This window comes from Rhinolophus sinicus, linkage group LG10 (assembly GCF_036562045.2).
Source record: "Rhinolophus sinicus isolate RSC01 linkage group LG10, ASM3656204v1, whole genome shotgun sequence".
In the NCBI taxonomy this organism is placed as follows: Eukaryota; Metazoa; Chordata; class Mammalia; order Chiroptera; family Rhinolophidae; genus Rhinolophus; species Rhinolophus sinicus.
In genome coordinates, this window is record NC_133759.1 from 7,112,091 (window position 1) to 7,124,617 (window position 12,527).

Consider the following 12,527-nt stretch of genomic DNA (forward strand, 5'->3'; position numbering starts at 1 on the left):
AATACTTGGGCCTCTGGTAGCCACTAGGCTCTGGTCCATTGGCAGCCATGGGCTCTGTGGTAAAGGGTCCCAGGAGGTGGGTTCAATGAGGGGGTGTTCTGTGCAGGCTGGTTCTCTTGGCCATACCACCTGTCACCACTACTACCCAGCCCTTGGCCCCACTGCAACTGTGCCAGTCTCATCCTTCATGCAGCTCCAGTCAGGGCAGACCCTAAGAGGGCAGCTATTGCTGTGTTAGGAGAGTTTCTGGAAGAGGAAATATGGCAGGAGGTTCTTGAACTGCAGAACCAGACACCAGGGGGTAGGGCACAGACCTGTTGCCAGAAAGGTAGGTTCTGGATGTCCAGGTGTAGCAGCTTCACCCGTCTTGAACTTCCCAGCACTTCCTTTCCGAAGCCCGCTCTGCCCATGTCCACTATGTCCCAAAACAGGCCAACTGCATACACTGGCCCGGTTGTGCCTCCATCCCCTGCTCCCTGGGCCAGGCTTCCAGTAGGGAACGTAGGCTGGACCAGGAATGGGGGACTCCTCAGAGACCCTCTCCCTAGGACCCTTAGGGCCTCTCTCCAGGGTTTCCCCACCTTCCTTCATTGGACTTGAAAATCTCCAGGTCAGGACTGACTGGAAAGTGGGTGGGTCAAACGAGCTCTGAAAGCCGCATGGCACCCTATTCCCAACCCTCAACCAGCCCTCCTGACTGCTCTCAGAAGGGAGCATCGGAAAGAAGATAATTTGGAGTTGGAAGTCCTATAAAAAGAACAGCACAGAGCAATGTGAAAGCGATTGATAGGTGTGGGAGCGCTCATATTCTGTGAGGGAGGGAAGTGCGTGTTGTGTCCCAGGCAGAGGAAGCAGACCACGCAAAGACGCACGCTAGGAAGAGAAGCAGCTAGTGGCAGAAGAGGGGAGGCTGGGTGAGGAGCGAGAATGCGGGCCCTACCTGGTTTCCGTCCGTACGGCCCCCTCCTCACTCTTGCTCCCTACTGCGCACCACTGGCTAGGAATGCGGCTGGATGGAGCTGGCACTTGGTGAAGAGGAGTCATGAAACCTAAAAAACACCGAGGAGACCCGGCCTCCGCGGGCGCTTCCAGGTGTCGGAATAGCGAGACCCAACTGGATTACCCTCATGGGGTAGCCGTCCTTACTGTTAGGTCGGGACCCACCCCCCCGAGGTGGCAGGGATGCGCGGGACACAGGCTCTGCCGTTGGACTGCCGGCCGAGCGCTCCTTCGGGAGGTAGGACGGGCCGCAGCACTTGGGCTTGAGCGGGGGACATGAGGGCCGGGCAGGAGAAACTAAGGCTGGGGCCCTGGGGAGGGGACTGGGGCGAGGAGCCAGAGACCTGGAGTTGGAGACGCCGGGGGCCGAAGAGACGGCGGACTCTCGAGCCGCTTGGGGCCGCCAGGGGGCGCTGCGCTTGCGTGCGTGGGCCGACACATTAGGGGGCGGGGCTACGGCGGGCGGGCGCGCGCACGCGTCATGTGTCACGGGGCGGGCGGCCGCGGCGCTCGCGGCCTGGCGACCTGGTTCCGCAGCCCCGGCCGCCTTGCCTGCCCCATCGCGGCCCTGTTCGGCCCCATGTACCGCGCGCTGTACGCGTTCCGCTCGGCGGAGCCCAACGCACTGGCGTTCGCGGCAGGCGAGACCTTCCTGGTGCTGGAGCGCAGCAGCGCGCACTGGTGGCTGGCGGCGCGGGCGCGCAGTGGCGAGACGGGCTACGTGCCGCCCGCCTACCTGCGCCGCCTGCAGGTGAGTGTGCTCCTCTCCGCCGGGCCTCCGTGGACCCCTAAGGTGGGCCCCATTACAGGCTTGCAGGACTGACCCCGGAACCCCAGGCCCACCGGGACCTCAGCAGATAGGGAGTTTGAGAACCTGACCCTGAGACCCCAGACCCACGAGGACTGGCACCCCAAGAGTTCGCACCCCTACATAAGACCAGGCCCTTGACAGCCAACTCTGAGGACGCCAGACCTTCCAAAAGCCTAATTCTGGGACGAGATTCCTTGGGATCCCAGTCCCATTAGGACCGAATATCTGAACCCCCATCTGAATAGAGTTCAAGAGTCAGCCCTGAGATTCCAGCCCCACCGAATTCTGACCAGTTCCTCAGATCCCTGAGACTCCAGACCCTTAATCTTAGGGTCTCCAGGATTCCACACTCTTGATTTCCACCCTCAGACCCCCAACTGGAGCCATTGCTTACTCCACTGAGACCTGGCCACGCTGGACACCACCTATTTCCCCAGCCACCCTCCATGTCCTCACCCTCTAACTTGGACCCTGGAGCCATAGGCACCCCCATCCCCTATATGACCCCCCCAAAGCCCTGAGACCTCAGTATCTTTCACTACCCTGTATTCAGCCACCTTCCAAGCTCTTCCTAAGACCACTCACCCACCTACTTTGAACCAAGGATCCCAGCCCCTGCTGACATTTCCTGGCACTACTTCCCCTACCCCCACCCCCACCCCCCAAGCCTCAGGTCCTGACTTTTCAGATTTCCTTTCTCAGAAAGTAAGGGAACTCCATCCCTCCTTTTCCTGGAGTGGGGACTGCTCCCATTGTGAGGAAATGAGACCTCCCCATGGCTCCCACTGGTCTGACTATGGCCCCATTTCCTTCCAATGGAGGCTGCAGCCCCAGTTCCTGTTTCCCCAGTATAGTCCTGCTGTGGGGGCTGGGTGCAGTGTCTCCAGCTGTTCTATTCTTACCACAGTGGGAAGGAAGGCCTTGAGTCTCCAAGGCTGGCCTGTGCCAGGTACCCCCGCCCCATCCTGTCCCAGCCCAGTTCAGGACAGAAATAACAGGATAAATTTGGAGCTGTCCTCTGATTTTACCAGAGGGGATGGGCCCTGGGCCCTGGACCCTCAGCCCGATCCCATCCATCTCGGAGTGCCTGGAGTGACAGTGAGGAGTGCTGGTCATCAGGGCGGCTGGGCTAGAGAGAGCATATCAGACCCAGCCTCTTGGCCTGGAGGGTTGTTGGAGGCCTCTGAGGAAAGTCCCTGCCGCTTCCACAGGGGCCTGTGAGTCCCCTCCCCAAGCCAGGGCCGCTAGGGCTGGGTTTTTGGGGAAGGTAGAGAGCTGCCGTGTTCTCTGTATTGGTTTCTTTCTGCATATCTCCCTGCCTCAGTCTCCCTAACTCTCTCTATCTCTGTGTCATTCTGACTCTCCACCTGTGTGTGTCTTTCTTCCTCCAACTCTCTCCCTGTCTCTGTCTCCGGCTCTCAATTTCTTTCTGCGTTGTCTCCCTCTGCCTATCTCTCCCCGCCCCCCCCTCTCTCTGTCTTTCTTACTTTCTGTGTGTATGGGTGTCTTTCTGTCTCCTGTCTCCCTGCACTCTGGCACACCCGATGCTACCTGCAGGGCTTTGCTAACCTCTGTGTCCATCTGTCTGTCCCTGTCAGGGAAGCTTTTCAAACCTGCTCTGGAATGACATCACCTCAGTTCTGAGGCTCCTGTGTAGCCCGATGGACCATGTGTGCCAGGCACAGGGGAGGGGTAAGGCTGGCTGGTTCCACAGCTGCCACCCCGCTACTCCCCACCCCATGCCAGGCAGGCTGGGTAGATTGGACCCCTGAGTTTCTGGGGATGGCAACACAGAATCTGAGGCAGGGGCCAGGCCCCTTTCTCACATCCATCCTTTGCCACCAAGAACCGCTGCTTCTTGGGGCAGGTCTGGAAGATTCCTGGAACAGCTTGAGGAGGGATAGGGATGAGGGCTGGCAGCAGTGGTGGGGAGAGGAGCTCTCCTTGCCCGTCCTCAGCCACTAAGGCCTGCAGAAGACTCTCTGAGGACAGGGCTGTTCTGCAGTGACCTTGGTTTTGTGAAGGATCAGCAAGATCCAGGGGGATTTGTTAAGGGTTCCAGGCAGTGGAGGCTGCCTGCTGGCCGCTCGGCCTGAGCTGAGTCAAGCCTGGGAATGAACTAGGTGTGTACTCCTGGCCTCAAGCTGCGGGTCCCTGGGCTGTGTTTTGGCTCTAGGCCTCTGGTTTTCAGAGACTCTTATTATGGGGTAAAATCCTGAGCGGGCACCACTATGCCATGCCCCAGCTCCCCGAGTGACGCAGTTTGAGAACCCCGTTTCATAGTCTAACTCAGCTTTCTGCGTTCACATCTAGCATTCCAGGCTTCAGCTGCAGTGGTCCTCTGTCTGCCCCGGGCTCCATCCTGGGCTAGGCCTGGGCTCAGTAGCCTCACTTGGCCCCCAGCTCTACTGTCCACCCTTCCCCCTCCTCTCAGGGCCTGGAGCAGGATGTCCTCCAAGCCATTGACCGGGCCATTGAGGCCGTGCACAATGCAGCCATGCGGGATGGTGGCAAGTACAGCCTGGAGCAGCGCGGGGTCCTCCAGTGAGTGTGGAGGGCACCTCCCAGGTAGCATGTGGGGTGGGCTCCTTCAGTGGGCACCCGGAGGCACAGAGGGCAGGGTTGGTGATGGTGCAGAGTGGAGCGGAGTATGAGGGAGGTGGGAGTGGCCTGGGCTGTGGGAGGCCCAGCATTCCACAGGGCAAGTGTGAGGTAACACCCCCAATAATCTCGCTGGCCCTTCATCAGGAAGCTAATCTACCACCGGAAAGAGACTTTGTCCCGCAGGGGCCCCTCCGCCTCCAGCCCTGCAGCTATGACCCCGTCCACCAGTGACCACCATCTGGATGCCGCTGCTGCCAGGCAGCCCAATGGGGTGTGTCGAGCTGGGTTCGAGCGGCAGCACAGCCTGCCCAGTTCTGAGTATCTTGGGGCAGACGGAGGCCTCTACCAGGTACATGGTGAGAACATCCTGGGGGAGGGCGTGGATGGGGCCTAAGGCTTTGTCCAGAAGCTCAAAGGGTCCCCTCGGGTCAGCGATATAGCGCAGAGCCTGCGGGGAGCTCAGGGCCCTAGCCAGGCTGGCTCCCCACATGGCAGCCTGTCCTCTCAGGTCCCACTTGTGTTCTCCCAGATCCCACCACAGCCTCGCCGAGCAGCACCTGCCACACCACCCCCACCTGTGAAGCGCCGAGATCGTGAGGCCCTGGTGGCCTCGGGGAGTGGTGAGAAGGCGGGGTTGGGAGGATGGGAGGGCCCCTGTGCTTGGAATGGTCGTTCTGCTGTGTTAGGGAGTTGGAGGTGCCAGGCTTGGCGGGAAGATGGCATATGGTGGGGCAACTGGGGCTTGGCCTGGTAGGGAGGATCTGGCAGAAGAATTAGGTCCTGTACTAGGGGACAGGAGCTCTGGGCTTGGAGGGGTAGGGGCCCCCAGGGGACTGCCCTAGCACAGTGTCCACTCTGCCCACAGGCGGCCGCAACACCACGCTATCCGGGGGCAGTTCTGTGTCCAGTGGCTCCTCAGTCAGCAGCACCTCCCTTGACACGATCTACACTGCCTCCAGCTCATCTGAGCCAGGTCCCAGCTGCTCACCCACCCCCCCACCTGTACCCCGACGAGGCACCCATACCACTGTGTCCCAGGCTCAGCCCCCTCCCTCCAAGGTGCCAGCCGCTGAATCCCCTACAGAGGAGGTAGCAGATACAACCTCGGCCCCTGATGAGCTAGAGGGCCTGGGTGCGCTGAGCCTCGGGACCACAGAGGAGAAGGCGGTGGCGGAGACAGCTGTGCCCAAGACCATCGGGGCAGAGCTGATGGAGCTCGTGCGGAGAAACACCGGCCTGAGCCACGAGCTATGCCGCGTGGCCATTGGCGTTGTGGTGGGCCACATCCAGGCCTCCGTGCCAGCCAGCTCACCTATCATGGAGCAGGTCCTCCTCTCGCTGGTAGAAGGCAAGGTGAGGGTGGGCAGCAGGGCCAGGGGCCTCCCCATCCTCCGGCCGTCCTGCCACCCCTGCCCCATTCCCACCCTCACACTGGTGTCCAGCCTTTACGTGACAGGTATTTGTTGATCTCCGGCTCTGGGCTTCCATTATTCTGGGTGCTGGGAAACGTTTGAGCTGATCCCTGAAGGAGAGAGGGAGGAAGATCGTGCCAGGCAGGGGCTCAGCCTGGACAAAGAGCATGAGGCAGGACCAAGCTTGGCTCACAGGAGGAAGTGGGACAAGGCCAGCGTGGCTGGGTCACAGGGAGTGAGGGAACAAGTGGGGTGGGAGGAAGTGAGACCTGGGGCAGGTGACAGGTGAGACCAGATGTGGGTGGCCAAGAGTTGTCTCTGGCTGCAGGGAAGGAATGGACATAGGGCATGAGTGAGGGCAGTGCCTTGCTGACCTTGGCAGTGGAGAGAAATGGGTGCTTCGAGAGCTATGATGGAGGCCTAAGTGCTGACTCAAACGTGAGTGAGGTGTGGGCATCCTGGGGTGGGCACTGGTCAGGGAGCAGGATCAGAGGGCAACAAACCCAGTCTACACAGTGGGGGCCAGAGAGGCCAGGGGACCTCCAGGGCTCCTGCAGCTCGGGTTGGAGGGTGGGGTGTCAGAGTCTCATTCAGGCAGTGACAGTCCATGACTCTCCTCATGGAGGATTATCCAGGTCTGGGGTGACAGGCAAGTTGCTAGAAAACACCTCTCATGCGTTTTATGCAGAAACCTGTCCCAGGAGGTTATCAGGACTGTGGGCGGTGGAGTTACTTGGAGAGGGAAATAGAACCGGGCTGGTGCCTTTGGAAGCCGTGACGTTGAGGGATGGGTCACGGGAACAGGTCTTGAGTGGGAGCTTAAGGGGGAGCATTGGGGAGGAGGTGAGAGAACCCAAGTGTGGCCCCCTCACAGGTCCTAGGAGGATACTGACTAGGGGCAGCTGTGGTAGGTGAGGCCAGGGCCCCTTGCCAGATGCCGGCCTAGAGCTCATGCCCATGACCTCGGTGTGGGTTGCGCTCCAGGCCTTGGGGGCTTCCTGGAGATGGTGATGGGCAGGGAGTGTGCTGAGCCATGCCTTGCCCTCCCCCAGGACCTGAGCACTGCCCTGCCCTCAGGGCAGGTCTGCCATGACCAGCAGCGGCTGGAGGTGATCTTCACAGACCTGGCTCGGCGGAAGGATGATGCCCAGCAGCGCAGCTGGGCCCTGTACGAGGATGAGGGTGTCATCCGTTGCTACCTGGAGGAGCTGCTGCACATTCTGGTGCGGGGCGGGGCCCACAGCTGTCCCCAGTATCCAGAGCAGCACCCTCACCCTGCACCATCTTCTAGTGCTCAGGAGTCTCCCCTCCCTGTACTTAGTTTACTCACGTGTGTCCGCACGGCTCACATTGAGTGACTTTCACACTTCCTCCTCCCCACAGACTGACGCAGACCCTGAAGTTTGCAAGAAAATGTGTAAGAGAAACGAGTTTGAGTCTGTGTTGGCCTTGGTGGCCTACTACCAAATGGTATGTGCGAGACAGAGGGGAGGGAGCATGGAAGGACCTGGGTCGATGTGGGAGTTCCAGGCACTGAGCAAACGGTCCCCTGCCAGGAGCACCGGGTGTCCCTGCGGCTGCTGCTCCTCAAGTGCTTTGGTGCCATGTGCAGCCTGGATGCAGCCATCATCTCCACACTCGTGTCATCTGTGCTGCCTGTGGAGCTGGCACGGGACATGCAGACAGACACGCAGGGTGAGGCGAGGGGAGTTTCCTGCCCTCTGGGGGGGTTCCCACCATCCTGAGGGGCTCTGACTGCCTGCCTTGCCCCCCCAGACCACCAGAAACTCTGTTATTCCGCCCTCATCCTGGCCATGGTCTTCTCCATGGGGGAGGCAGTGCCGTACGCGCACTATGGTAAGAAGGCTGGTTGCTGACCAGCTTACTGTGGGGAGCGCAGAGCCAGCTAGAGCTTGGACCCATGGCCTGAGGGCCTGGGGACCCACTGGCCATAGCCTGGGTGACAAGGACTGGGTGTCTCCAGGGCTCACAGAAATCCTGGGAGGCTGGGTGGTGTGGGGGAGGGGAGTGGGGCTGCAGACTTCCATGTGCTCCCTTCCCAGAGCACCTGGGCACACCCTTCGCCCAGTTTCTGCTGAGCATCGTGGAGGACGGGCTGCCCTTGGACACTACAGAGCAGCTGCCGGATCTGTGCATGAACCTGCTTCTGGCTCTCAACTTGCACCTGCCAGGTGGGGCTGGGGGTCGGGCCCGGCCGGGAGGTGGCTGACCAGCTGGGGGCTCTCCAGGCTTAGCACCTGTGCTCACGCCTCCACCCATGTCCTTCCTCAGCCCCCGACCAGAACGTCATCATGGCCGCACTGAGCAAGCACACCAATGTCAAGATCTTCTCCGAGAAGCTGCTCTTGCTCCTGAACAGAGGGGGTGAGGGCCCCGGAATCTGGGGGTGCCACTTCGCTGTCCTGTGACTCCATGACCCCCATCCCTCCCTGGGTGGCTCTGGGGCCCCTCTGAGGACCGCCCTGAGGCCTCTTGCCCCGCCTCCTAGATGACCCCGTGCGCATCTTCAAGCACGAGCCGCAGCCGCCGCACTCCATCCTCAAGTTCCTGCAGGATGTGTTTGCCAGCCCCACCACGGCTGCCATCTTCTACCACACAGATATGATGGTCCTCATAGACATCACCGTGCGGCACATCGCGGACCTGTCACCTGGAGACAAGGTGCTGGGAGGTGGCTGCAGCGGGGACGGTAGCTGTGTCGAAACTGAAAATGGGGGACATGACACTGGAGATGGGGGATGGGGACGCTCATCCCCATCCCCAAAATGGGAGGAGACAACACTGGAGATGAGGTGTGGGAGGCCACACAGGAGCTGTGATGGGTGTACCAGGACCCACAGGAGCCGCTGTGAGGCGATGTGGAGGTGGGTGGTCTGGAGGGAGCAGTGGGAGGTGAGGGAAGAGCAAGTGGGGTGTTGAGCTGCAGCCCGAGGAAGGGGGAGTGACCTGATGCGCATCCCAGACGGAATGGTGACGATGGGAGCGGGCACAACAGAAGCGGAGGCGTGAGGAAGCAGCCGCAGCTGTCAGGGGCCAGCTGTCAGGGGCCGGACGCGGAGGGGGAAGGGCTCCGGGTTGGGTGTGTTGGAAGTCGGTCTGGCAGAGCTCGCTGCCACATCTGTCTGAGCAACCAGGTGGATGGAGTGCAGATTGCTGAGATGGGGAGGAGCCTTTGGGAAAGACAGCTGTGTTTTGATGTGTCAAGGTTGAGAAGATGCCTGCTAGACATCCAGGTACAGAGGATGGCAGGGAGGCAGGAGTCGAGACTGGAGAGACAGCTTTGCGGTTGTCTGTGCATTGATGTGGTAGGAAGCCTGTGACAGGGCGATCACCTAGGGAACGGTAATGGGCGGGTCACAAGGAAGCTCAGACCTCAGTCCGGGGCCCAGTACAGCAAGTAGGGAGAAACCCAGGAGGAAAACCAAGCGAACAGGAGCCCAAAGCCATGTGTTTAGAGGAGGAGAGAGATGAGCCATCTCCACAGTTAGGAGCCTGAGTAAGATGAGGGCTGAGAATTGGCCATTGGTTGTGCCACACAGAGGTCAGTGGTGACTGACATGTCACGTCTGGAATGGAAGCAAGAGAGTCTGAGTGGAAAGTTTAAGAGAGCATTTGAAGTTGGAAGGGAGTAAAACTAGACGGGGGTTGGAAGAAGTCAATGGAGACAATGCGTGTGAGTTTCTGTGAAGCAGAGCAGCAAAAGGGGGGGTTGCTGGCCGGAGACATAGGGTTAGGGAGAGTGTTTTAAGGTGGGAGATGGTGATGCACGTCTCTGAGCCAGAGGGGACCAACCAGAAAGCATAGAGAAGGGGCTCATGTGTTGCGGAGAGGGGGCCATGGCTGAAAGCAAGGGATGAGGCAGTGGGGGGAGGGTTTGGGCCCACATCGTCAGGGGATGGCCCCTGGCAGGAGCCAGGGCAGTTCATTCCAGTAGGAACAGAGGAGATGCAGATGCCGAGAGAAGACAGGGCTTTCGGGAAGATTGCTTGTTTTCACCATGAAGCACAAGGCCAGCTGACCGGGCAGTCTAGGTTTGGAAAACAGAGAAGGTGGGCAGTGGTGCTTCATGGGGCAGCGAACAGAACCGAGAAAGTGGCGGTAGTCCCAGGGAGTGGCTGTCTGTCCGGCGGAGGTCTGTGGTAGGGAATGAGGTGGAGGCTTGCACACGGCTCTGCAGATGTCTGCTGTTTGGACTCCAGCATTTCATTTGCAGGCACTTAGGTCTGACCAGGGCTGGGAGTCAGTAGGGCGATGCTGCCTAACGCTGGTTTTGGTATTGTCTCCTCTAATCAAAGGTAAAGAGAGAAATGAGGGCTGGGGAGGGGCACAGACTGAGAGAAAATGCTGGGGTCAGGTCAGGGATTGGGGGGTCTCAGTGAGGGCAAGGAGCAGCTTGGGTGTCTGAGTGGAGGGCGGTTGGAGCTCTTTAACCTGAGGTGCTGGGAGGGAGAGTTGGGGCGGAGGGGGATTGGAGATGGATTCAGGGCATATGTAGAAGGTAAGATAACGGGCAGGTCTCGGTGATGGGTTGAGCTCAGGGTGTGGGGAGAGACTAATCCAAAAGGACACCTGCATGAGAACGCCTTCTGCTTTGGGAAGATGGGGAAGGTTATGAGTGTGATGGTGGACATAGGTGTTTGAGGTCGGAGCTATGCAGGAGGTGGCAAGTGGGTGGCTGCGTATTCTCACCCGGGGCTCACAGGAGAGGCCTAGGCCGGGGGTATGAGTTTGGGTCACATTAAAAGCAATGGGTGCGAATGAGATCTTCCAGGGTGAGAAGCAGAGGGCCTGTGACTACAGACTGGCGCCGCGAGGGCCCAGCATTAAAGGAGGCCAGGGCTCCTCTTCTCCTTGCCACCTCTCTGAGCCAGGACTCCCTCGGGCCAGCCACACTCTAGGACTGACTAAGTCTGGGCTGATTCATTCATTCACTTACTTACTTACTCGACAACTATCAAAGGTCCGGTTGTGTGCCAAGTACATTCTGGGTGCGGAGGACGCGACCCAGACTTTCGCTGGTGTGAGCTGGTTTGTGTGGCTGCCGTGAGGCAGTGCTGGTCTGTCCCTGAGCTTGCCTGCTCTTCCCCCAGCTGCGCATGGAGTACCTCTCACTGATGCACGCCGTGGTCCGCTCCACGCCCTACCTGCAGCACCGTCACCGGCTCCCTGACCTGCAGGCCACACTGCGGCGCATCCTGACCGAGGAGGATGCCTCACCCCAGTGCCAGATGGATCGCATGATTGTCCGAGAGATGTGCAAGGAGTTCCCGGAGCTGGGCGAGGCCCCCAGCTAGCACCTTCCTTTCCTCCCTTCCCTGCAGCCCTGGGCAGGGTGCAGGGGCCTTGGGGCTTGGCCCTAAGAATGTTTTGCACTGACAGCGTGTGTGGGGGTGGGAGATGGAAGGGACTTGAGCAGGGCCCCCACCTGAAGTAGGGCTAATGCCAGGGGCCAAGTACAGGATTGGGGACCACATTCTGGGAGCGATGCTGGGGCACAGGGAATGTGTGATCTGAAGCCCCTCCATCTCTCAGTAGCTGCTTCAGCATGTCTCCCTGTCCCCCATGTACACATGCGCACTCAGAGTCCAGCTGCTGCTCCAGGTGGGGGCCAGAGCCCCCACCCCCACCCTGCCTCGTCTGTGTCCTGGGCCTCAGCAAGCCATGTCCTTGGGGGGAGGGGAGACCCCCTGCCAGCTCTGTTCTTTGCCTTAGCTTTGCAGTACGTGCTGCTTGTGTGCTCCCCCAGCCTTCATGGGGGTTGCTGCCCCCTCAACTCCCACCCCCAGGGGTCTTGGCCAAGCTGCTGCTTTGAAAGCAGAATCTTGGAGGCAGGCCAGCCTATCCTTGAGCCTCACAGAATGGGGTGATGGCACTGAGAAAGCCAATGACAGAAATCTATTTTCTCTGTAAAAATGTAGACTGAAAAGCCATGTGTATTTTCCTATGTGCTGCAGCTCACCTTTGGAAATAAATCACAGGCCTCTGGGAAGGCTTCCCTGTGTGGTCCTGGGCAGTGATGGGAGAGGGTGGCAGGGGCATTGGGGCCTCAGGACCTCATCACTAGCTTGCCCTGGTCTCCATCCGTGGAGGTGATGGTCCCCAACAGGCCTCCTTCAGGGTCCCTGGAGTCCTGTTCCAGCCTCTCTTCCCTGAGTTCCCACTTCTGGGCCACAGCCAACAAGTGCCCTTTCGTCCATTTGCAAGTGACTGCCCTTCCACACTTCACTTAAAAATCTTTCTTTGCCTTGAATGCCCTCTCCCCACCCCCAATGAAACCCTACCCCAGCTCTGGCCTCAGAATGCACTCGGCTTCCCTTCCTCACTTGTCAGGGGGCCCAGCAAGATCTCCTCATTTTGCTTCAGCAGAAATTTGATAATTATGTAGGGCATAAAGATTCAACAAGTGGGGTTAGATTTGCACTACTGTTTGAGAGGAAATTAGGGGCTGTTTGGCAAAAACTTCATTAAAAGCTCTTGCCGTAAGTGGGAGAGGAGAGTACAGAACCCACTGGCAGACACCAGTCAGAGTGGTTTTCGTCAGTTCCCTGTATTTTTTTTTTTTTAATTGGGGATTACTGGGGAACAGTGTGTTTTTCCAGGACCCATCAGCTCCATGTCAGGTCATTGTTTTCAATCTAGTTGTGGAGGGTGCAGTTCACTGGTCCATGTGGGAATCGAAC

General features: G+C 59.3%; 1 protein-coding gene across 4 annotated transcripts; it reads left to right on the forward strand.

The window, feature by feature from the left end:
* The first annotated feature begins 915 nt into the window (after positions 1 to 915).
* NCKIPSD (NCK interacting protein with SH3 domain) lies at positions 916 to 11,832 on the forward strand. 4 transcript variants are annotated; one of them, XM_074312386.1, is made up of 13 exons: positions 916 to 1,237; positions 4,245 to 4,354; positions 4,559 to 4,763; positions 4,944 to 5,034; positions 5,280 to 5,767; positions 6,879 to 7,049; positions 7,210 to 7,296; positions 7,383 to 7,521; positions 7,603 to 7,683; positions 7,890 to 8,018; positions 8,119 to 8,211; positions 8,336 to 8,508; positions 10,938 to 11,832. In XM_074312386.1, exons 1-13 carry the CDS (start codon positions 1,043 to 1,045, stop codon positions 11,139 to 11,141), a joined length of 2,166 nt encoding a protein of 721 aa, XP_074168487.1. In that variant the 5' UTR covers positions 916 to 1,042; the 3' UTR covers positions 11,142 to 11,832. The 4 variants fall into 4 exon arrangements, with proteins under 4 accessions (XP_074168487.1, XP_019579480.2, XP_019579481.2 ...); XM_019723921.2 differs by lacking the exon at positions 916 to 1,237 and adding an exon at positions 1,467 to 1,750; XM_019723922.2 differs by lacking the exon at positions 916 to 1,237 and adding an exon at positions 1,485 to 1,750 and having other exon boundaries at positions 4,245 to 4,378.
* Positions 11,833 to 12,527: the final 695 nt, after the last annotated feature.

Bases quoted from the DNA above. Each gene is read 5' to 3' on its own strand.
- NCKIPSD (XM_019723921.2), top strand. From the start codon at position 1,481: ATGTGTCACGGGGCGGGCGGCCGCGGCGCTCGCGGCCTGGCGACCTGG. The intron at 7,684-7,889 runs GTAAGAAGGCTG...CTCCCTTCCCAG, and splicing joins AGTGCCGTACGCGCACTATG to AGCACCTGGGCACACCCTTC. The intron at 8,509-10,937 runs GTGCTGGGAGGT...CTCTTCCCCCAG, and splicing joins ACCTGTCACCTGGAGACAAG to CTGCGCATGGAGTACCTCTC.